At 43.1% G+C, this 22398-nt stretch overlaps 1 protein-coding gene across 3 annotated transcripts; it reads right to left on the bottom strand.

Moving 5' to 3' along the window:
* Positions 1-1945: 1945 nt before the first annotated feature.
* KLHL6 (kelch like family member 6) lies at positions 1946-22362 on the bottom strand. Of its 3 annotated transcripts, XM_079978681.1 has the most exons (9): positions 21842-21984; positions 20635-20762; positions 19258-19686; positions 15395-15560; positions 11910-12359; positions 5759-5996; positions 4866-5068; positions 3885-4098; positions 1946-2650 (listed from the first exon to the last, which is right to left on the bottom strand). In XM_079978681.1, the coding sequence occupies exons 3-9, from the start codon at positions 19518-19520 to the stop codon at positions 2349-2351; spliced, it is 1836 nt and encodes a 611-aa protein (XP_079834807.1). In that variant the 5' UTR covers positions 19521-19686; positions 20635-20762; positions 21842-21984; the 3' UTR covers positions 1946-2348. The 3 variants fall into 3 exon arrangements, with proteins under 3 accessions (XP_079834807.1, XP_079834808.1, XP_079834806.1); XM_079978682.1 differs by lacking the exons at positions 20635-20762; positions 21842-21984 and adding an exon at positions 22258-22362; XM_079978680.1 differs by lacking the exon at positions 20635-20762.
* Between the last annotated feature and the right edge of the window lie 36 nt (positions 22363-22398).

Raw genomic sequence — 22398 nt, 5'->3', positions numbered from 1 at the left:
GTGCATTCCAGGAGAAAATTACTGTGATCTGTGCTGTATTGACCACCCCCTCCCCTATTCCCACAATTTCATTTGTCAATCCCTCCATGTCTTCTTTGTCTCTGTCTAATGAGAACTGCATATATTCTGGGCAAGGGGACAACTCACTCCAATATTCTATTCCAGACGTAGCACATGACTGCCCGGTAGGAAACAAAAGTGAGATGGTACTAGAAGCAATTCACAGAAGACTGTAATGAATACTAATGGAGGTGGGAGGGATGTCATTTTGACTGTAGCAATTTCCTCCAACTGTAATAGACTTAAAAGGCAAACCATGTTAGCCGTTTAAGTACGAATTAGGATGCAACCAGGTACTGTTTAGTATTGCTCCAAACAAGGCACTTTAATATGGTTCCTGAGTACCAAATACATGTGCTGCATGACTCAATCTGAACTTCACACCTATGTATTTTTAGCTGCTTGAGAAAGAACCGAGTTCTCCTCCGCTTGCATATATTTTTAAAGCTGTCACAGGGACAAATGTGCTGCTCCCACACCCAGCACAAAAAGCCTTCAGAGAGATCGGTCTGTCTGTCTCTTGCTAAAATTGGAAAGGTTTTTGTGGTGTTGGAGATAAATTCTGTGGTCCTGAGCAGTAGCCATCTTGGAGCATCTCTGCACATCTGCCCTTTACTAAATTTGAAGTCTACTGTAAATGCCACCCAAAAGCCTGCACAACATGTTGTTAAGCATCACATGCTGCCAGAAACAGAAGCTTCACAAATGCACTTGGTATGAGGACCATGGGACATATATATTGTTATGAGTTTCTGGGTGCCACTAAATCCCTGGATTCAGGAAATGTTAAAACATTAGCCAGGCCCATTTCCTGATGAGGAAATCGCCTGGAAGATGAGCCATTGGGAGAATAAACGGAAGGTGCTGAACCATTAGCAAAGGCAAGAGATGGAGCTCTGTGTCATACAACAAATGAAAGGGCCCCTTCTGTCAACTCAGAGTTAGTTAAAAGACAAAGCAAGGGTTTGAATTCAAGTCTTTTAGGGTTGGCTGTGGTGTAACCTAGAGGGGAAAAGGTTGTAAAAGTGGCAAGCTGGAGAGAGAGTCAGTGCATGATGGTTGATTTCTGTTTGAATCTCTGGTTGTGGCTATAGGAGAAATGACCCTTTTGGGGTGGTAAAGATGTGAACCCCTCCATTGTAGATTCAGGCTGTATATATATATAAACCATGTATCATAAAGACACCACAGTCTCCACTGTGCCTCATTCCCAAAAGGAAACAGAAACCCTGGAATCTTGCACCGCTCAGAGATTGGGAGTGGTGTGCAACAATATAAAAAAGAGCCCCCATGGTGTGTAGGTGCACACACCTCATAGCTCAGTGGTAGTATTTGCTTTGCATGCAGAAGGTCCCGGGTTCAAGCCCCAGCATCTCCAGGCAGGGCTGGGAAGGCCTCTTGGCTGAAACCCTGGAGAGCCACTGCCAGTCATTGCAGATAATACTACATCTGACTCAGTTTAAGGCAGAGATGTATAATTATATTATGAGAAATTAATAGCCATGCTTAGCTTATTCTTTAACATCATAACATACAATTTTCCTGGAAATCATGTTGCAACATCAAGCATTTTTTCCTTATTCAAGGGATTGTTTTGTACCTTTGTTCCTGGAAATTAAAGATTTCTTTAAAAATAGTGTAGCAGCGCCACCTACTGGGCCACAGATGGAACTTAGGGAAAACAAATTCTGTTTGTACATGAATGCAAGGAAAGAGTAATCCAAAAGCAATGGATTAAATGAAGTACTTTGTTTTGTTTATAGAAAAAGAAAGGTGAGGAGGAATGGTTTGGCAAATAAATGGAAGCTATATATTGCTTATGGCTTATGCCAACAATGATTGCAAATATTCAGGCTGCCTGCAACATAGCAAAAATGACTTCAGATCAGAGTATTTACTTTATTTATTTAAAACATTTCTATCCCATCTTTCGATGCAAGTAATAAGATTTTTTTAAAAAAAATAAAATAATAATATCCAAAGTGGCACCTACAAAAATATTAATAATACTAATTGCAACTCACAGAGCTCAGCATTGCTAATTATAGGGGGATCTCATATCGTTGAATGTCTCATTGGCTTACAAGTCCACAAATAGCCCGGTCCTTCTGGATATGATGTTAATTTAAGGCACATGCTATGCGGCAGGAAACTGAGCAAAAATACATGTTTCTTGAAAAGCTGTGACAGCCTAGTGGTTTCATCCTGATCATCCTATATAAAAACCTGGGGGAATGAGGTATTTCATGACAACTTCTTCTTTCCTTCTCCTGAGTATCCCTGCAATGTCAGACTGAGACTGCTCCAGGCACTACCTTGCGGATGTATGTATAGGACTTCCGGAGAGTGACACTTCCGTGATGGGAGACTCCGCGGGGAAGGACGCATTCTTCCGTCAGTTTCTGGGTCTCAGCATCCCAACACAGCACAGTGGCAATGACGTCGTTCTTCTCGTCTCGTCCTCCGGTGATGAACAGCTTGTTGTTGCAAGGAGCAATCCCACAACTTGCTCGTTCGTGGCTTAACTGGGTGGCCAGGCACCAGGTGTCTGTGAGTGGGCTGTAAGAATAGACTGCCCTCATAGCTCCACCTGAAGTGGGGAGAGAGCAAAGGATTCCTTCTGGGGAAATTTGTTTCTTTTTAAATACATTCTAGGCTTCAGCTCAAAATGTTAAGTGTCAGGTTTCCTCAACCCACAAGACAAAGAGAGGACAGGACACTTACAGTGGTACCCTGGGTTAAGAACTTAATTCGTTCCAGAGGTCCGTTCGTAACCTGAAACTGTTCTTAATCTGAGGTACCACTTTAGCTAATGGGCCCCCCCGCTGCCACTGCACAATGTCTGTCCTCATCCTGAAGCAAAGTTCTTAACCTGAGGTAATATTTCTGGGTTAGCAGAGTCTGTAACCTGAAGTGTCTGTAACCTGAAGCGTCTGTAACCTGAGTACCACTATATTTCGAAAAGACAGACAGCCAAAGACTTTAATTCATCAACCGGGTGCCTTCCAGTTGGTTTGGACTACATTTTCCAGAAGCCCATGCTCACTGAGGCTGGTGGGAATTGTAGCCCAAGACATCTGAAAGCCACCAGGCTGGTTGTTCTCATCAATGGGAACTGTGACCACACCCACCCCACCCCCCATGGCACAGCATATCAGTATGAAACTTCAAAGGGGCACTGGGGATCCTGCATTGCATTTCAGCTTTCCATTGAACTGGAAGCTGCCTCCTCGCACTGGGGAGACTCTGCAAAGGAGACATGAAATGGAATCCTATGAATAGAAGTATTTTGCCTGCATTGTTTTTTACTGCTACTGTAGCTGTGAAACAATGCATGATTATAAAGAAAGTAAATCTTATTTTTAAACTGACTTCCCCATTTGTTGCCCGATTCTTTGTCAAGTGGGTAGAAAGGGGAAGCCAGTTTACTTTTGGACTTGGTCAAACAAGATTTTATAGCCTAATTCCTATGCTTTCAACCCACACATGTGGGCGCCCAGAGGGATAAATCACAATTAATATACCCTCTCCTACCAGTGCTGTAACTCTCCAACCGTTTGACTTCGCCACCAAAGGTGCATTCTTCCATTGTCTCCCAAGACAGATGGATGCCAACCAGTCAGCCAAAACCATTAAAACCCATCCCACAATTTGCACTTCTCTGTGTGCATGCACAACCCATTAAAAAATATCTCAACATGGAATTCAAAACTATCCCCATTCCGCCAAGTGGTGATTCACGATGCAGAGGGACCAGAGTTTGGCTGCATTGCCTTCTTGTCCTTCAACTGGAATTCTAGAAAAAGTGTTCCAGCTGTACCTACCCACAACATAGATGTGGTCGTGGAAACTGGTGGCATTGACACATTTTGCCTCAACAGGCATAGGTGATTTTAAGCTCCAGTTGTTTGTTGCTGGGTCATAACATTGTGTTTTGTCCGTGGCCAGCTTCCCATTGGGTCCTCCTCCAATCACATAGAGCTTCTTCTTGTAACTGGCGGCCCCAAATGAACTGACGTTGACCATGAGAGGAGCTGCCTATAATAATGCAAAATAACAGAACTGAGGAACGTGCTGAAGATTCATCAGGACTTCATGCTCATGTATATTAATTCTCTTTTTTTAAAAAAAAATAAAGAGGAGAGAAATGAGTTGGGGACAAGTGACGACGAGTGTACGACTGACACAATTATGGCATTCAAAGGAACTTAAAGGTAAAGGTAAAGGTACCCCTGCCCGTACAGGCCAGTCTTGACAGACTCTGGGGTTGTGCGCCCATCTCACTTAAGAGGCCAGGGGCCAGCGCTGTCCGGAGACACTTCCGGGTCACGTGGCCAGCGTGACATCGCTGCTCTGGCCAGAGCCAGAGCCAGAGCCAGAGCCGCACACGGAAACGCCGTTTACCTTCCCGCTGGTAAGTGGTCCCTATTTATCTACTTGCACCCGGAGGTGCTTTCGAACTGCTAGGTTGGCAGGCGCTGGGACCGAGAAGCGGGAGCGCACCCCGCCGCAGGGATTCGAACCGCCGACCTTTCATGTCTAGAATTGCCACCTTTGTTTTGCATAATGTACATCCATGTATGGTGGTTGATTGGGTAAAAAGAAAACGCCATTCTAAATTTATCTTCTAGATAATCTTACATTTGCATTATAGATGCAGGAAATGCAAAAAACAAAAACAAAAAAACCCACACATTTTTGGTGTGAAAACACCATTTGTCTATTAACCAACATCTGAGAGTAGAAAGTCGTTATTTTAGTCTGTTTCCTGTTTCATCAATACCAAAAGCACATCTGTACTCTACCTCTGACCAACAGTTGTGAAAAGAATCATATGTCTCCACACTGTTGATTCTTTGTATACCGTCGTAACCACCAATGACATACACCTTGCCACCCAATACGGCCATTTTGTGTCTCCATCTTCCAACGTTCAAATATTCAATTTGGATCCATTTGTTGATGGATGAATTATATTTCCAAACTTCGTGTTGTGTTTCTTTCCCTCCTGTGATGAATGTAAGATACCAAATTAGAACCAAACTTCCAGAATTTGTTCCTAGATTTTTGATTTCTAAATACATATAGCAATATTCTCCAAGAGCCAGCTCAATTCTTTTTTTAAAAAATGAGGGCAAAACTTCCACAACAAAAGCATTGTAGGATAACTTCAATTTGACCGCAAACTTATAGTTTGGCAATAGTCCAACTCCTGAAAGAACTATGAACATTGTTACTTAAACCTAATGTTTAATAGTCTCAGGTCATAGAATCATAGAATTATAAAGTTGGAAGGGATCACAAGGATCATCTGGTCCAACCTCCTGCAGTGCAGGAATCTTTTGTCCCATGTGGAGCTAAAACCCAGGACCCTGAGATTAAGAGTATTGTGCTGTAACTATTTTTCCTCCCTCATTTATTTCCATGGGCATTATGATCTGAGAGCCAGTGTGGTGTAGTGGTTAAGAGTGGTAGTCTCATAATCTGGGGAACCAGGTTCAAGTCTCCACTCCTCCACATGCAGCTACTGGGTGACCTTGGGCTAGTCACACTTCTCTGAAGTCTCTCAGCCCCACTCACCTCACAGAGTGTTTGTTGTGAGGAAGGGAAAGTAGAATGTTAGCCGCTTTGAGACTCCTTAAAGGGAGTGAAAGGCGGGATATCAAATCCAAACTCTTCTCTTCTTCTTCTTCCTTACCTGATATGTAGACTTCATTTTTTAATGTGGCACAAGCAAACTCCACCCATTTTTTATTCTCACACTCGGTTTCTTGTTCTGTGTTGGGCAGTTTTGCCACTTCCAAACGACTGCGCCTCAAAGGATCAAGGCAGGTGACTTCAGCTACAAACTTTTCATCCTTTGTGCAGCCACCTATGATCATGAAGACCTCTGACTGGAATTCATGCATTCTCGGCTTTGTTCTTTCAGAAATGATCTAAATGAAAGCAAAGAGCTGAAGAGATCTTTATTTTTTAACATTTTAACAAAAGCCCCCCTTCACTCCCAGTAAATAATTCCCCTAGGAACATACCAAGCTCCAGACACCTTCAAGACTGTCTACCCACCTTCTGAATGCAAGCTGTGCTCATTTTTTAATTTTTTTTTTATTAGAAAAACAGCACACAATAAAACTCATATAACTGCAAGTTACAGAACTTATCCCGATCAGTGTACTGGTGTATACAATATATTGTAGTAAACGTTTCACAGATTATTCCAAAAGATCTAGAGGGCATGATTTTAAGAGTTGTTTGCATGCATTTAATGCTGCTGCTGCTGCTGCTGCTTGCGTGAGTGTTGGGAGGACCGCTCCCTCTCCTGCCAACTCCATCCGGCCTAGGGGGCGGGGCCTGCACTCGCACCCACAGCATAAGAGGCCTGAGAGAGGCTTCCGGGACACGGCTGCTGCTGCTGCTGCTGCTGCTTGCGTGAGTGTTGGGAGGACCGCTCCCTCTCTTGCCAACTCCATCCGGCCTAGGGGGCGGGGCCTGCACTACCACTACAGTTTAGAGGCCTAAGCAGCTACCGGCAGCAATGGACAAAGTAGTTTTAAATGTTTTAATCGCTTTTAATTTGCAGCACTTTAAATGGTGGTTGTTGTTTTTTATAATATTATATTATTTCATTATTTTATTTTTGCTTGGGGTGGGATAAGCACTGAGTCAGCATTATTGTTCCTTGCTTTGTTTTGTTTTGTTCTGTTTTGTTTTATTATTATTATTATTCTGTTAAATTATTATATAGTTTGTATTTTGCCTTTTAAGGGGAAGGGTCATGGCTGCCTGGGAGTGGGCCTCAGCCAATAGATTGGGTGGGGCAGGTTCCACAGGGGGAGATGTATTGGGACACCCGATCTCAGTGATCACGGGCAGGAGGAGGAGTTATGCTAAGACCAGACCATGTCATTACCGAGGAGGCAGGTTTAGTCGTTGTTTGAGGACTATCCCTGCCTCCAGGTCTGGTCCTGACCGGAAGGATACAGTAATCAGCAAGGGAAACCCACATGACCTGAAAGTGTTGCTGTGCAATGCCAGGTCAATGATGAATAAAACCACTGCCATCCACGACCTGATTGTGGATGGAGGATTTGACCTGGCATGTGTGACAGAGACCTGGTTGGATGAGGCAGATGGGCCTGTCCTTGCCGCTGCCTGCCCACCAGGTTTCTCTTACGCACAGCAACCCAGGTCATGTGGGCGGGGAGGGGGGGTTGCAGTGATTTTTAGGAAGTCATTAGTCTGCACCAGGCGTCCTATTGGGAAGACCCAGTTTTCTGAGTGCATGTTCTGGAAGTTGGGCAATAGGGGCAGTACAGGATTCCTACTGGTGTACCGACCTCCCCGCTGCACCAAGGATTCCCTGCCCGAGCTGCTTCAGGTCGTGGCGGATATGCTCCTGGAGACACCTAGCTTGGTTGTCCTGGGGGATTTTAACATCCATGCCGACACGACCTTACAAGGGGCCGCTCGGGACTTCGTGGAAAGCATGGCCTCCATGGGGCTGTCCCTGAATAAGTCTGGCCCAACTCATAGCCACGGACATGCCTTAGACTTGGTGTTTACCTCTACGGATGTTGGTGATCTGACATTAACTAAAAGCGAAACAAAAGAAGTGCCATGGTCAGATCACTTCCTGGTGCAACTGGACTTCTCCGCAACCCTTCCCCTCCGCAGGGAGGTGGGACCGATTCGGATGGTCCGCCCCCGCCACTTAATGGATCCAATTGGCTTCCAGAGAGTGGTAGGGGATGCTTTATCCCAAGTTGATGGCCTTTCAGCTGATTCCCTGGTGGCACGCTGGAATGCGGAGTTAACCAGGGCTATTGACTGTCTGGCTCCGAAGCGCCCTCTCCGATTGCATGGAGCCCGGACAGCCCCGTGGTTTTCCCCGGAGCTGAGGGTGATGAAACAATCGTTGAGACGGCTAGAGCGCCGGTGGCGGAAAACTCATTCTGAATCAGACCGGACACGGGTTAGAGCTCAACGTCGAGCCTACCAAGTGGCGATGGCGATGGCGAAGAGGGCCTTCTTCGCCACCTCCATTGCATCTGCAGAAAACAGCAGCAGGAGACTTTTTCAGGTGGTTCGCAGTTTATCGGAACAACCTGTACCACCGGGGCCTGGTAGGGACCCCAAGATCTCCTGCAATGCTTTTGCAAAGTTTTTTGCAGATAAAATCGCTCAGATTCAGAAGGAGGTAGACTCCACAGTGGGAGCAGGGCCAGGGCGGGAGAGTGCTAGAGTTCTGTCTGGTCCTGTTATATGGGATCAATTCCAATCTGTTACCTCCGAGGATGTGGACAGGCTGCTTGGACGAGTGAAACCGACCACCTGTCTCCTTGATCCTTGCCCATCCTGGCTGATAAAAGCGAGCCGGGAAGGGCTGGGCGATGGGCTTTGCGGGGTGGTGAATGCTTCCCTCTGTGAGGGAGCTTTCCCAGACCCGCTGAAAGAGGCGGTCATTAAACCGCTTCTTAAAAAAACATCTTTAGACCCGGCCAATTTGGCCAACTATCGCCCAGCCTCAAATCTGCCATTCTTGGGCAAGGTGATTGAGCGGGTGGTTGCTGAACAACTCCAAGCACGCCTGGAGGAAACAGACCATTTGGATCCCTTCCAATCGGGATTCAGGCCTCACCATGGGACTGAAACTGCCTTGGTCGCGCTGGTTGATGATCTCCGGCGGGCTAGGGACAAAGGTGAGAGCTGTTTCCTAGTTCTGCTGGATCTCTCAGCGGCCTTTGACACCATCGACCATAACATCCTTCTGGACCGTCTAGAGGGGCTGGGAGCTGGGGGCACTGTTATACAGTGGTTTCGCTCCTTCCTCCTGGGCCGTGTTCAGAAAGTGGTGGGGGGGGGATGAGTGTTCAGACCCTTGGGCCCTCACTTGTGGGGTACCTCAGGGTTCCGTCCTCTCCCCCATGCTTTTTAACATCTATATGAAGCCGCTGGGAGAGATCATCAGGGGGTTTGGACTGGGTGTTCATCAGTATGCAGATGACACCCAGCTCTACCTCTCCTTTAAATCAGAACCAGTGAAGGTCCTGTGTGAGTGCCTGGAGGCGGTTGGAGGTTGGATGGCGGCTAACAGATTGAGGTTGAATCCTGACAAGACAGAAGTACTGTTTTTGGGGGACAGGAGGCGGGCAGGTGTGGAGGATTCCCTGGTCCTGAATGGGGTAACTGTGCCCCTGAAGGACCAGGTGCGCAGCCTGGGAGTCATTTTGGACTCACAGCTGTCCATGGAGGCGCAGGTTAACTCTGTGTCCAGGGCAGCTGTCTACCAGCTCCACCTGGTACGCAGGCTAAGACCCTACCTCCCCGCAGACTGTCTCGCCAGAGTGGTGCATGCTCTGGTTATCTCACGCTTGGACTACTGCAACGCGCTCTACGTGGGGCTACCTTTGAAGGTGACCCGGAAACTGCAATTAATCCAGAATGCGGCAGCTAGACTGGTGACTGGGAGTGGCCGCCGGGACCACATAACACCGGTTCTGAGAGATCTGCACTGGCTCCCAGTACGTTTCCGAGCACGATTCAAAGTGTTGGTGCTGACCTTTAAAGCCCTAAACGGCCTCGGTCCTGTATACCTGAAGGAGCATCTCCACCCCCATCGTTCAGCCCGGACACTAAGATCCAGCGCCGAGGGCCTTCTGGCGGTTCCCTCATTGCGAGAAGTGAGGCTACAGGGAACCAGACAGAGGGCCTTCTTGGTAGTGGCGCCCGCCCTGTGGAACGCCCTCCCATCAGATGTCAAAGAGATAAAGAATTACCTGACATTCAGAAGACATCTTAAGGCAGCCCTGTTCAGGGAAGTTTTTAATATGTAATGCTGTACTGTTTTTAACACTGATTGGGAGCCGCCCAGAGTGGCTGGGGAGGCTCGGCCAGATGGGCGGGGTATAAATGATAAATTATTATTATTATTATTATTATTATTATTATTATTATGGTTGTTCCCTATTTAAAAATATTCTTCATAAGACACACATGCCTAGCTCTATGAAATTCATGAAATAAACAGTCTAACATATATATAAAAAAAACCTCCACCTTTTCCCCTAACGATTGAGCAAATTGTGACCATACAGCTTCAATATTCTTGAATAACACTGACTATTTATATCAGAGATGGAGAAAATGTGACTCTCCAGCATTCACCAACCCTGACAATTGGCCATGTAGGATGGAGCTGAAGTCCATCAAAGTCTAAACAGCTGCTCCTGAATTAGACCCATTTCAATCTGGAATCAGGTATGAATTGCCACTGAAATGGCCTTGATTGCCTCACCTTGTGCTGAGGGAGTAACAGGGGAAGTACAACCCTGTTAATTCTCCTGGACCTCTCGATGGCATTCATACTGACAGATGGAAGTTGGATAACCACCATTTTGATGGCTCTAGTCTTACATGGAAGATCTTTTCCTGAAAGTTATCCTGGGAAACTATTGCTCTGCATCTCGCCTTGCTCTACCTATTCAATTTGCATCCCAGCCTTCCTTCCAAAGAAGCCCAGGGTGGCTATGGTGTTCCACAGGTCTCCTCATCCTGTCCTCCCTGCTTTATAACTTCTATGCGATACCACTGGAGGGAAGTTATTCAAATCTGTGCTGTGAAATACCATTGATATGCTGATGCCACCCAGTTCTATTTCTTCTTTGTTTATGAGGCCGTAGAAGACCTGAACTGGTGACTGAGGTCAGGAACCTGTGGCCCTCCAGAAGTTGTTGGACTTCAGCTCCCATCAGCACCGAACAACGTGGCCAATGGTTAAGGATGATGGAGATTGTAGTTAGAACAACATCTGAAAGGCCACAGGTTCACCATTCCTAGTATAAGTTGTTACTAATACTAGATCAATAAATTTATCAGTATCAGTGTAATATAAAACTAGTATTTATTTATTTATTTACTTACTTACTTATTTAGTACTATATAAGTACAAAGGGGTGTGAATTTCTCTTTCTTTTTATGCAGACTTCTTTCTTGCTTGAAAGAATATTCACTATTTACAGTCCAACTCCCACCATAAAGCATCCTGAACTTAACTTCCCACGACAAAAGCTTGTGAATCTGCATTACAAACGTTAGGCTTCTTCCTCCTTCCAAATATATACTGATAAGGTGTTCAGAGGGAAAGTATGGCAGCTGTCCAACTCCCATACATTGACACTCATACCTGAAAAATAGTCACAGGTGGGGGAATCTTGTAGCACCACCTCAAAGTCTCATTTATTAGGGCAGAAGCTTTCATGGACTTCACCACAGAAAGAAGAAGAAGAAGAGTTTGGATTTGATATCCCGCTTTATCACTACCCTAAGGAGTCTCAAAGCGGCTGACAATCTCCTTTCCCTTCCTCCCCCACAACAAACACTCTGTGAGGTGAGTGAGGCGGACAGACTTCAGAGAAGTGTGACTAGCCCAAGGTCACCCAGCAGCTGCATGTGGAGGAGCGGAGATGCGAACCCGGTTCACCAGATTACGAGTTCACTGCTCTTAACCACTACACCACACTGGCTCTGTGTGTAAGAACAGTGTATGTATGTTCATGGTTACGGGGGCAAAAGATGTAAGTAACTGAATCACTGTACTGTATATCTGTTAGTCTTTATGGTGCCACAAAACTATATGTTGTCTTTTCTGGAAGAGATTAACATGGCTACCTTCTTGAAAATGTTACCATAGAGATGGATGTTAGGAAGTTAGCATTCCCAAAAGGCAGGATGACACTGCCACAAGCAGGAACACCACAGAAAGCTCACTGCAGAGTACCTATAGATAGTTCAAGCAGCTCATTGAATCACTAGTCTGAACTTTTTCTTAATACAATCAACATTTAACTCACCTCGTTTCCTGATAGATGGTACATTCTGGCTTCTTGAAGCAGAGGAAAGACATCAGGGCACTGTCGGATCAGTGGCTCAGCTTCTACAGTCTCTACAAAATACCAAGGGTCCAGAAGGGGTAGTCTGACACCCTCAAGGATGTAAGGAAGGAGAGGAAGTCTTTCTGCTATTTTGTAATGCACCCAGTTCATAACCATTTCAAACACTTGAGCTTCGTCAGTGACACAGAGTTCATCACTCTTGAGCATACTATATAGGACATCCACAGGCAGTTCTAAGAACTCGTCGTAATTCAGTACTTGGGAAAAATTCTGGATAATATACCCCTTGACCTGCTGCTTCAGTTTATCAAGTGAATGAGCATCAGCCAGTCTCAGAATCCCAACACAGTTTTCTGGATGAAGAGCTTCATTGAGAAAATTGGAGCAAGCTTCTACCATTCGCAAAAACTACAAGCAGAAAAGGAAGCACATTAAGTTACTATGCAGACATGCCCTCCTGTGCTCGTTCGTTTATTTTACTGCTCTTAACAAATCTTAAGAATGTGAGGAAGCAATGTCCCTGATGTAAAATGTGTAAATGCCATGTTTAGTATGCATTGCTGGTGAAGGCAATTTGCCTCTGAATGCCAGTTTCTGGGAACCAAAAGCAGGGACAGTGCTGTTGCACTCAGCTTGCAGTCTCCCCTTAGGCATCTGATTGGTCACTGTGGGAACAGGATCCTGGACTAGATGGGCCTTTGGTCTGACCCAGCAATGGGCTTCTTATGCTTCACTGAGCTTGATGCTGCTCATCTGTATAATAAACCTTCAAAATGCTGGGATGTGGTAAGTGGGGATTCCAGAGGAGAAAGGAATTCCGTGATGAGTGGGAAGATAAACAGTGTCAGGTAGGCAAAACTGATGTCACAGGGCCTATTTGCACAATCATTTGGAGAGTGTAAGAGCCTGTACAAAAGGTGAGGCTCCTGAAGTGTCCAGACACCATCTTGACTGTGAGTCCTGGAAGACTTGCTCCCTGCATTGCTGGCCTTTTTCTACCTGGCCATATTGTTTAGGGAGTTTTGTTACTGTTATTGATATTATTTTTTGTATCTATATTTTTAGATCTTATTATGATTTATATGCAGATTGATCAATTTGGTTGTGTACTTTTTGATGTGCTTATTTATTGTTGGCTGTGGTCTAAACCACAGAGCCTAGGGCTTGCTGATTGGAAGGTCGGCAGTTCAAATCCCCGCAACGGGGCAAGCTCCCGTTGCTCGGTCCCTGCTCCTGCCAACCTAGCAGTTCGAAAGCACGTCAAAGTGCAAGTAGATAAATAGGTACAGCTCCAGCGGGAAGGTAAATGGCGTTTCCGTGTGCTGCTCTGGTTCGCCAGAAGTGGCTTAGTCGTGCTGGCCACATGACCCAGAAGCTGTACGCCGGCTCCCTCGGCCAGTAAAGCGAGATGAGCACCGCAATCCCAGAGTTGTCCGCAACTGGACCTAATGGTCGGGGGTCCCTTTACCTTTACCTTTATGTTTGTAATTTAAGTAAATATTTTTATGTTGTAAGCTGCTTTGAGCATAGTTTTAACTATGGAAAGGCAGCATACACACAAAATGATGATGGTGGTATAAGAGGTTTTTGCATCAACATACCATGCACATGGTCTGGATCAAATGTTGAAAGAGGGTGAAGGGCAGATCAGATTGACTGGGTGGGAATGGTTTGAGAGATTACTAGCTCTAATTGCACCCATCTCAGACTTCAGTTTACTGTGAATTTGTTTTCATTGTTACTCAGGAAAGAATGCTGCCTTTGGTTAACCCTGGATAACAAAGGAAACATGGGTCCTGGATAGTACACCTGGAACTCCCTTGAATCTTGCACTGCTGAGGGATTGGGAATGGCATGTAACGCTATACATACCAAAATCCCCGCAAAAATCTCAAGGAAAGGCTGAGCACTCAGGGTGCTTCCAGATATCAATAGTTCAGCAGTTTTCTCCATAACTTTTTTTAAAAATATGCACCTAACCTTAGAGTTGATGGAGTACAAAGTAGTGCATGACTTTTTTAAAAAAAGTAGTTAAAAGGAAAAGAGGGAAGTGAAAAATCTGAAACACCATTTTTAATGGTGGTGGTGTGTTTTAAAGAAGTGTTTACAGCAGAGTTTTGTGCTGAGAGCCATGGCCTGTTGACACATTTAGGCTACTTATCATAACAGACCTGGCCTATAAACCACTGGTTCCTGTTTTTTAAAGTTACATGTTTTTTAAAGTTACATGTGGGCAAACATTTAAAGACATGAAGCTCTCAAATCAAAATTAGATGTACTTATTCCATTTGATAAACTTCCCCTTTGTATCATATTTACAGCCAGCTTTATCTGCCACACATGGAGTGGCGCCAGGCAGGGCTGGAACGACAAGTTAATGGTATAAAAACTGGAAGGAATGCTGGTCCATTTAAAAATAATTCACGTGCTTCAGCACTTTTTATTATTGTTGTGATCAAGCTGAAAAATTAAAAAGCTTGCTCGCTACTTTGAGACATTTTAGGTACTCCTCATTATGCCAGTCCCATTAAAGTGGGGTAGGTGTAGGGATGAGCAAATTGGTCCATTATGGTTTCTGCTGCCTCTCACTGTGAAGGCAGAACACAGCCATCATGGTTAGTTAAGGGTAGGAGCAGCATTATCAAAGTAGCAGAACCAGGGATGCAGAACCCGGGATAGACACAAGGACAGCACTCCAGTCCGTTCTCTCATAGGCAAGCAAGCAGCCTTCCTGACAACTGTGGGGGTGGGGGTGGAACTGGGTACGCTTTCCATTATTAAGTTCGGAATAGAGTAGCTGCTTTGGAAGATGATAATCCAACTGGAGAACAGCTTTTACCAAAGGTGTCATGGGCTCTGAAGATGCTCAAACTCAGGACAAAAGGGAGAAACTTGCTAAGAGGAAGGCATGCTTGGCAAACCCTCACCATGATCAACTCCTGCCCGGAAACCAATGTCCCCATTGTGGAAGGACGTGTGGATCCAGAATTGGCCTCCACGGTCACTTACAGACTCACTGTTAAAACCATGTTTATGGAAGACAATCTTACTTGGCTACGAGTGATTGCCAAAGAAGAAGAAGAAGGAGCTGGGTAAGGCAGGCAGGCAGAGCCAGCCCTTAAACAGCAAAAACCAGTTTAAGGCTGCAGTGCTTTGCACACTTAATTGGGAATTGATCTTGGACTTATTTCTGAGTAAGCACGTTTTGATTCACACAGCATGCCTTGCTTGTGAACTTAGGCTGAACATTAGATCTAGTCATTAAATAGAGCAGCCAATGAAATCCCAAAGCAAAATATTGTTTCATAGTAAAATTCAAGTTGCCCGAAGACTAATCCAACAGCTGTCAATTAGCCATTTTCACACTAAACAATGAGCTAAAACTAGTACTCACATGAATTTGGTATGGTTTCTATGTGCTGTAAATATTTTACTTCACTAACCTGAAAAAGACTAGCGGCTTCCAGGACTTTCTGGACATTTTCCTTAGTGATCAGCACTTTGCTTGTGTAAGTGTAATCCAAAAGAATCTGCATTGTTTCAGCATCAACTCCCTTAATTACTATTTTTTCTTCATACTTTTCTTTCAAGTCGTTGCAAAACATTGCCCTGAAGGGGAAAATACGTAATTTCTTGGAATACCAGTCATTCTGAAATACATTCTGGAAACAAACATACTAATACTCCCCCAAACACTTCATATGTAATTTATTTTAAAGTCTGTTTATGCTATTTTTCTATTTTAAAATATTGAAAGTTGCTAACAATATATATCAGATCAGAGCAATAATAAAAAAATTTAACTACAAAACCATAAGAGCAATCCTTTAAAACCACCAAATTGATCTATAAAACATATGGCAAGCTCAGTACACACTAAAATACATCTTATATGGTAAGTCTGAACGTTATTATTAAAAGATTCTTGTTTTTAACACATGCTATTAATTTGTTTTTTATATTGTTTGTATACATACTGTATTGGGCTATAGTGCCTTCTTATAATTCAGATTTGAAAAATTTAAATAAATAAATAAAATGCAGTGTCTAATCAGCTAATGAGTATGGAATAAATGTGTTTTTATTCCAAAAGCCAAGCAGAGGTGGATCTCATGCTGGTGCCAGGACAAAGAAGAACCTCTTCTCAGTGCTCATCTGTCGTACTTCAGATGGCAAGAAGACATAAATCAGAGTCTCACATATTGACCAGAGGAAAATTCACATGGGATGGCACAGTTCTGCTTCTAAGCCATTGGGGTTGTAAACATCAATACTTTGAACTGACACCAGGAACAAATTTGTAATCAATAAATATGGCATGATGCTGGAATAGATTATCTTTCCTTTGACCCTCCATTAACACCTTGGCAGCTGTATTTTGTTTCTGATGAAGTTTCAGAGACAGCCCCATATAGAGCATGTTATAGGAGGGACAGGTAGCCTGTGGTCCTCCAGATGTTGCTGAACCATCTCTGAGAGATGAGTGGCTAATAAATGTTTTAAAATAAATAAGTACAAGCACCAATACCACTCCACAGCCTCCCTAGCATCAAAAGATAGAAATGAAAGACAGAGCAGCTGGGTATCTTCAGCATATTGATGACACCTCAACTGAAATGTATGGAGGGCGTCATCCAGTGGTTTCATGGGGATGTTAAACAGCACAAGGGACCAGATGAACCCATTCAGTACCTAATAAGCCAGGCTTCCTCAAACTCGGCCCTCCAGATGTTTTTGGCCTACAGCTCCCGTGATCCCTAGCTAGCAGGACCAGTGGTCAGGGATGGGGGAACTGTAGTCTCAAAACATATGGAGGGCCGAGTTTGAGGAAGCCTGCCATAAGCCATTGTTCAGGGTGGAGCAGCAGTTTCTCAGAACGTCCTCCTAGGAAGTCTTTCAGAAAGATGAGAACTGGAACCACAATATAGTCAGATAGTTCAGAAGGGTACCAGAGTAAATGGTATTGAAAACCACTGAGAGGACAAATCAATGGGAATACACGCCCTTGTCTATCTCACAGTGAACAAGGGAATGTCTGTCGCAAATCTGAGATGGAAGCCAATTTGAAAAGGATCTAAATGATCAGTCTCATCAAGAAATAATTGAGCCACCACATCTTGCCCTCATATAGCCTTACAATAACTTTGTATGATATTAATTATTATTATTATTACTCCACCTAATGCAGATAAGAGCTAAGGGTGAGGAACAGTGGCTTGTCTGGGGCTACCCAGTGAAGTTCAAGGCTGTGCTGAGATTTCAACTGGAAACCTCCCAGTTTCTAATGTATGTTCTTAATCACTCTGCTCCACTAGGTATACATATCTGTGTTTTAGCATTTCATAATCCTAGAGTTATTGTCACTCTCTTGACATTTCTTTTCTCACATCTAACACTCAAATATTGTTGTATCGAATAATTGTGTGTTTCAGGACCTCTTGGTCAATTGTCTGATTGGAATTGTTTTTTTCAGTGTAACTTGTTGGTTTAAAGCAGGGTATTATTAATCTTGCTTCCCTTCTTTGAGGAGAGAAACATTTGGGCTTTTTCAAGGCTAAGCAGTCAGAAAGGAGCCCAGATAAACTTCACACAGGCAACCCCTTTTCTGCATAAAGCTGAACCAAAGCTATTGTGCCTAGTTCTCAAGGAGAGGGATCGCTCTAAGCATGGCGGAGAAATATTAAAGTCACATTCCATCAAAACAACATGTACAAATTTTGGCTTAATAAATCATCAGAAGTCCTCTCTCCCCAAAGATAAAAGGTTGTGCCAATCACATGGGATGGTCCATGGAATTATATGGTGGAGAACGTTATGTGGTTTTCGAAATATCTGATGTAAATATGTATTCTTATGGAATCATTAACTATGAGTAGCTGAATGGCAAATACTCACCTGTCAGAAGACCAGTATAGATAGCTACAGCATTGTAAGATTAATTTACAGACTGAGTCTATCCACATTCACTTGGAACTCTTGCTGAATTAAATGATACTCCTCCAAAGCATGCACAGGATTGCAAGCTTAGTCATTTAATATTTCTGAGTATCGCTTCACCCCTTCCCCACAAACAGTAACCAAAAATGAGACATTAAAATGAGACTAGTAGATTTGAATTATGGTTGTAAGGCACCTCATATCCAAGATACCAGAAGCATTCTCTTATGCTAAAAGAAAGGCAAGATCTTGTGTCAAAATAATTTTGTTAGTTTTCTGTGACTGTGCAAGGGATAGTTTTCTGTGAATTGATAAAGTGGATAAAAGTGGATAAAGTCCTACGTTAGCTACTTTAAAAAATGCATTATGTTGAGTAGAAATACGGAGGCCAGCAACAAGTGCCTAAAATTGCCCCAATTACATTTGGAATTAAATACGCCAAACATTCCCCCCCCCCTTTTTTTGTTCTACCAGCTAGTATAAATGTCACACCTTGACCTGACTGAGTAACTTTTGGCATCAAAAGTTAATAATGTTTCTTTTACCATTAAAATAATAATAATAAAATCTATCCCCATGTCACAATAATTCTCACTGACAGGGATTGATAAAAAAATTCTTTTATTTTCCAGTGTAATTAGTAACATGATAGTGGAGTATTTTGTTTCTCACTATTCATTTGGCATATTTTCTCACAGTTTCCAGAAGGAACACCATTTTCTAGCATACGCTACAGAAGGTGACCCTGCTGGATTTCAGTGTCTTCCTTCCATGTGTTTTTCCCATTTCTCAAATTACTTTCTTAATTTTAGAACTCCAAGAAAAATAGGAAGCACACGCCTTTCCACACATTGATTGCTTTTGCCATATGTCGCCCTCCTCATGGAAACAGGTTTTTTGGGGAAAGGATCATTCAGCTTCCACACATTCAACTGCATTAATGATAACATACCTACTACCTAAAACACCAAGGAGCCTATGGAACAACGCTTTTTAATGGGCAACTGTTGAATTAATGTTTTATTTTATTATTACCAATACAATTATCTGGACATAGTTGGGATTGTTATGGAGGAGGGAAACGGGGAACTGTAATCGATTGCATGTCTGTTCCGATATTCAAAATTTTTCTATCCCACATACCTAGCATTCTCAATTAATATTCTGGATGCTGTAATTATCACCCTTCTTCTGACATGCCACCAAATATAGACATTTTGGAAGCTCATAGACTGTTGGGGTAGGTTTCAAATCAGGTCTCGCGAAATGTCAATTTCCCATCTTACCTGCTTAACTATTTCTGGTTGCAATTGAACATCCAAATGAGAGGAGAGGGGAAAAAATACTTAATTTTAAATATCTCCCTTACCTAAAATAATTGCTTGCCGCTGCTAGAACCACTCGGTGGCATGAGAATTTCATGTTGCCCACACACAGGGTAACGTCTGTGAGAGAGTTTTCCAGTCGGAGGTTCTCCAAGCCGTTCTGCAGCACCATGGATAGGCCTGTGTCATCAAACTTAACCCTTTCACTGATGGAGACCTCCACAAGCTCTCCCATGTTCCTGGAACACTCATTTTCCAAAGGCAACGGAGATTCCTCCTCCAAGTTCTTCTTCACTATGTCTCCCATGTTTCGATCAGCAGCAGCACATCATGCCATTGATACTTCAATCTAAGATGGTTCCTGAGCTTCAGACAAGTCATGCTGCAGAAGCAAGACGGATTTCCTGTTTGGGCCTCCCCACTTATCTACAGCTGTCACACATGCATAACAGGAAGCCTTGCACTTTCTCATCCTGTTAACACAAACAAAGTCAGTGGGGTTGTGTTGTTATTTTTTAATTCCACACATTTCCAAGCAGTTTTACTATACCTAAAGAAGATTTTAAGGTGCCTTTGAATATGGGATTATAACGAATGCCAAAGACCTCTAAAACTGTTCTGAAATCAGCTTCTGCTGCATAACATATGTATATATCCATCCAGATACACTTGATGAGCATGATGGGAGACTTATGGGGTTATAATTTTAACAACCAGCATTTTGAAAGAATGCCTAGAGTAAAAATAAGCTTTGCATGCATGCATACATGTATTTATGTATTGTGTGGTAACAACTGGCAATTGTCTTGGCTTTGAGAGGTATTACTCGCCAGTTTGGAAGTATGGAAGTATCAACAATATTGTTTTCTAGCTGCCTGCACTGACTATCTCTGTATCTGCACTTTATATATTTTTTACACACTATACACAGCTCAATGAGGAATTCAGTACAGGGATGGCCTGAATGAACCAAAGCTAAGTTTGGCTACGTTTGCCATTTTGGATAGCACAACCTTCTTCTCATAAGTTAATGCTGAGATACATGGTATGATTAGTTAATTAAAATGCAATTTCTGTGGATGCAAAGTTTCCCAAATATGACGCAACAGTGTTCTCAATGCAAAATGTGAGCAGTTATTACAACAAGCATACAATTTCACCTGACCACTTTCTATTAATAATAATAATAATAATAATAATAATAATAATAATAATAATATACTCCATCCATCTGGGCTGGGTCTTTAGAAGCATGACATGGATCAGATGCCAGCCATATCACAGACAGCATAATGGCAAGCATATTGATTAGCAGCAGCAGGAAAAAACAGATCTGCTAAGCTCTGTGCTGGAGTGACTCCAATGGCTGAGTCACCTTTATGATGTCTTGGGAATGGAGGCTTCTGTGAGATAACACTTACTCTCTTCACTCTGGCCTTACAGTCGAATGCAGTTTATCACATAGATTCTCAGAATTGCATAGAAAGTTTCCATGCCTCAGCCTGACATCCAGGAATAGATGGCACAGGTGTAGAAACTTTCCACATGACTGGAAGGATTAACATGATAAACAATGTTAACTTGCAGCCACCATGAATACAGTACAGTCACCATGCAGTAGTCTCTTGTCATGGGGATAAAGCTGCCCTTGATTATATTTCAAGAGGCTTAATCCATATGCTTCTTTTGTTTCCATTTTTTAAATTATATTTACCCTAGATCCCACCAACACTTTGTCCCTTGTCTTTCACTTGCTGTTTTAGGAGTAACTTTAGATGGCATTTTGTCACAGGACTATCAAGCCACACCTTTGGTAAACAGGACTGACAAAGGTCCCCTCCAAACTGTCAATATTTTGTGGGAAGGACTGAAGCACATACCCAAAAATTAGGTTTGTGCAATTAAAATGTGCAACAAAACCACTTTGTGGTTAGAAATGTGACAGGGAAGTACATGCATGGAATGAATGAATGTTTAACAGGAAGACACATATACAACCCACAAGCAAATTGGGATGAATGTTCATTGCCGTATAACCTCCCCACCAACAAATCAGAACAAAGAATTAATAAAGATAGAGCATAGTCGAACCTCCGCATAAGCTTTTATGCAGGCAAATAAGAATAAATGCTCTCTAAACAAGTCATCTGGAGGAGCCCACTTGTCACTCTTATTAGTAGCACTGGCTATAAAATTCTCCATAATTCAAATGGACCCCCCCCAAAAAAAAGGTTAATTTGTGATATAAACTACCACCTTGACTAGTAACAATGGCCACAATTTGGTGTTGCCTATATGAATCAGTTGGGCAAGTTTTTCTGGAAATGTTGAATAATGAATCCTGGGAACTGTCATTTACCCCTCACAGAGCTACAGTTCCCAGCACCCTTAGCAAACTACAGTCCCCGGGATTCTTTGGAGTAAGTCATGTATGGTACATACACACTTTGTCTCCTGGACCATTTGTTCATATTCTTCTCTTTCACATTTTTTCTTTTGAAAGGCTACGTGTTACAGCCTGGTTCCATCCTGGCTAACTGCTTCAGGTGCAGGGTTATTCATACATTTACCCCCTTTCTGCCATGGCATCTCAAGCAATTTACCATTTTATTTGCTTTTCTTGCCTACCTTTCCTTCAAGGCTCTCAATGTGGTGTACATGGTTCTCCTTATTTTATCCTCACAACAACCCTGCGAGACAGATTAGGCTGAGACAGTGACTAAGGCCACCCAAGTGAGCTTCATGGATGACTGGGAATTTGAACCCTGGTCTCCCAGGTCCTAGATAAGCAGTCTATTTATATATATATATATATATATATATATATATATATATATATATATATATATATATATATCTTTATTAATTTAAAATAAATACATTTATGAGAAAACAGATGTACATACAAGTAAACAAACATACAAACAAACAAATAACAGAAAAATCAAACAAACCACCACACTATAAGATACAAGAAGATTAATATAATTATCATCATATATAGCTAAGCTGTCTGAAACAAATTTACAGGAGCACATGCAGACCTAGCACTGAAGGCAAGAGGAAGAAAGTGCTCAGCTCTGCCCCTCTGGTGCAACGCGGCATTGCATCGCAAACCGTGAACTACATCTCCCAAGAACGTTTGCAGCCGGCCCGCCTCTCATTGGCCGGCACATCCGTGACAT

The sequence above is a fragment of the Podarcis cretensis genome (assembly GCF_951804945.1).
Source record: "Podarcis cretensis genome assembly, chromosome: 5".
Classification (NCBI taxonomy): domain Eukaryota; kingdom Metazoa; phylum Chordata; class Lepidosauria; order Squamata; family Lacertidae; genus Podarcis; species Podarcis cretensis.
The sequence above is the reverse complement of the archived record's forward strand: the minus strand, read 5'-3'. Positions and strand labels throughout refer to the sequence as shown.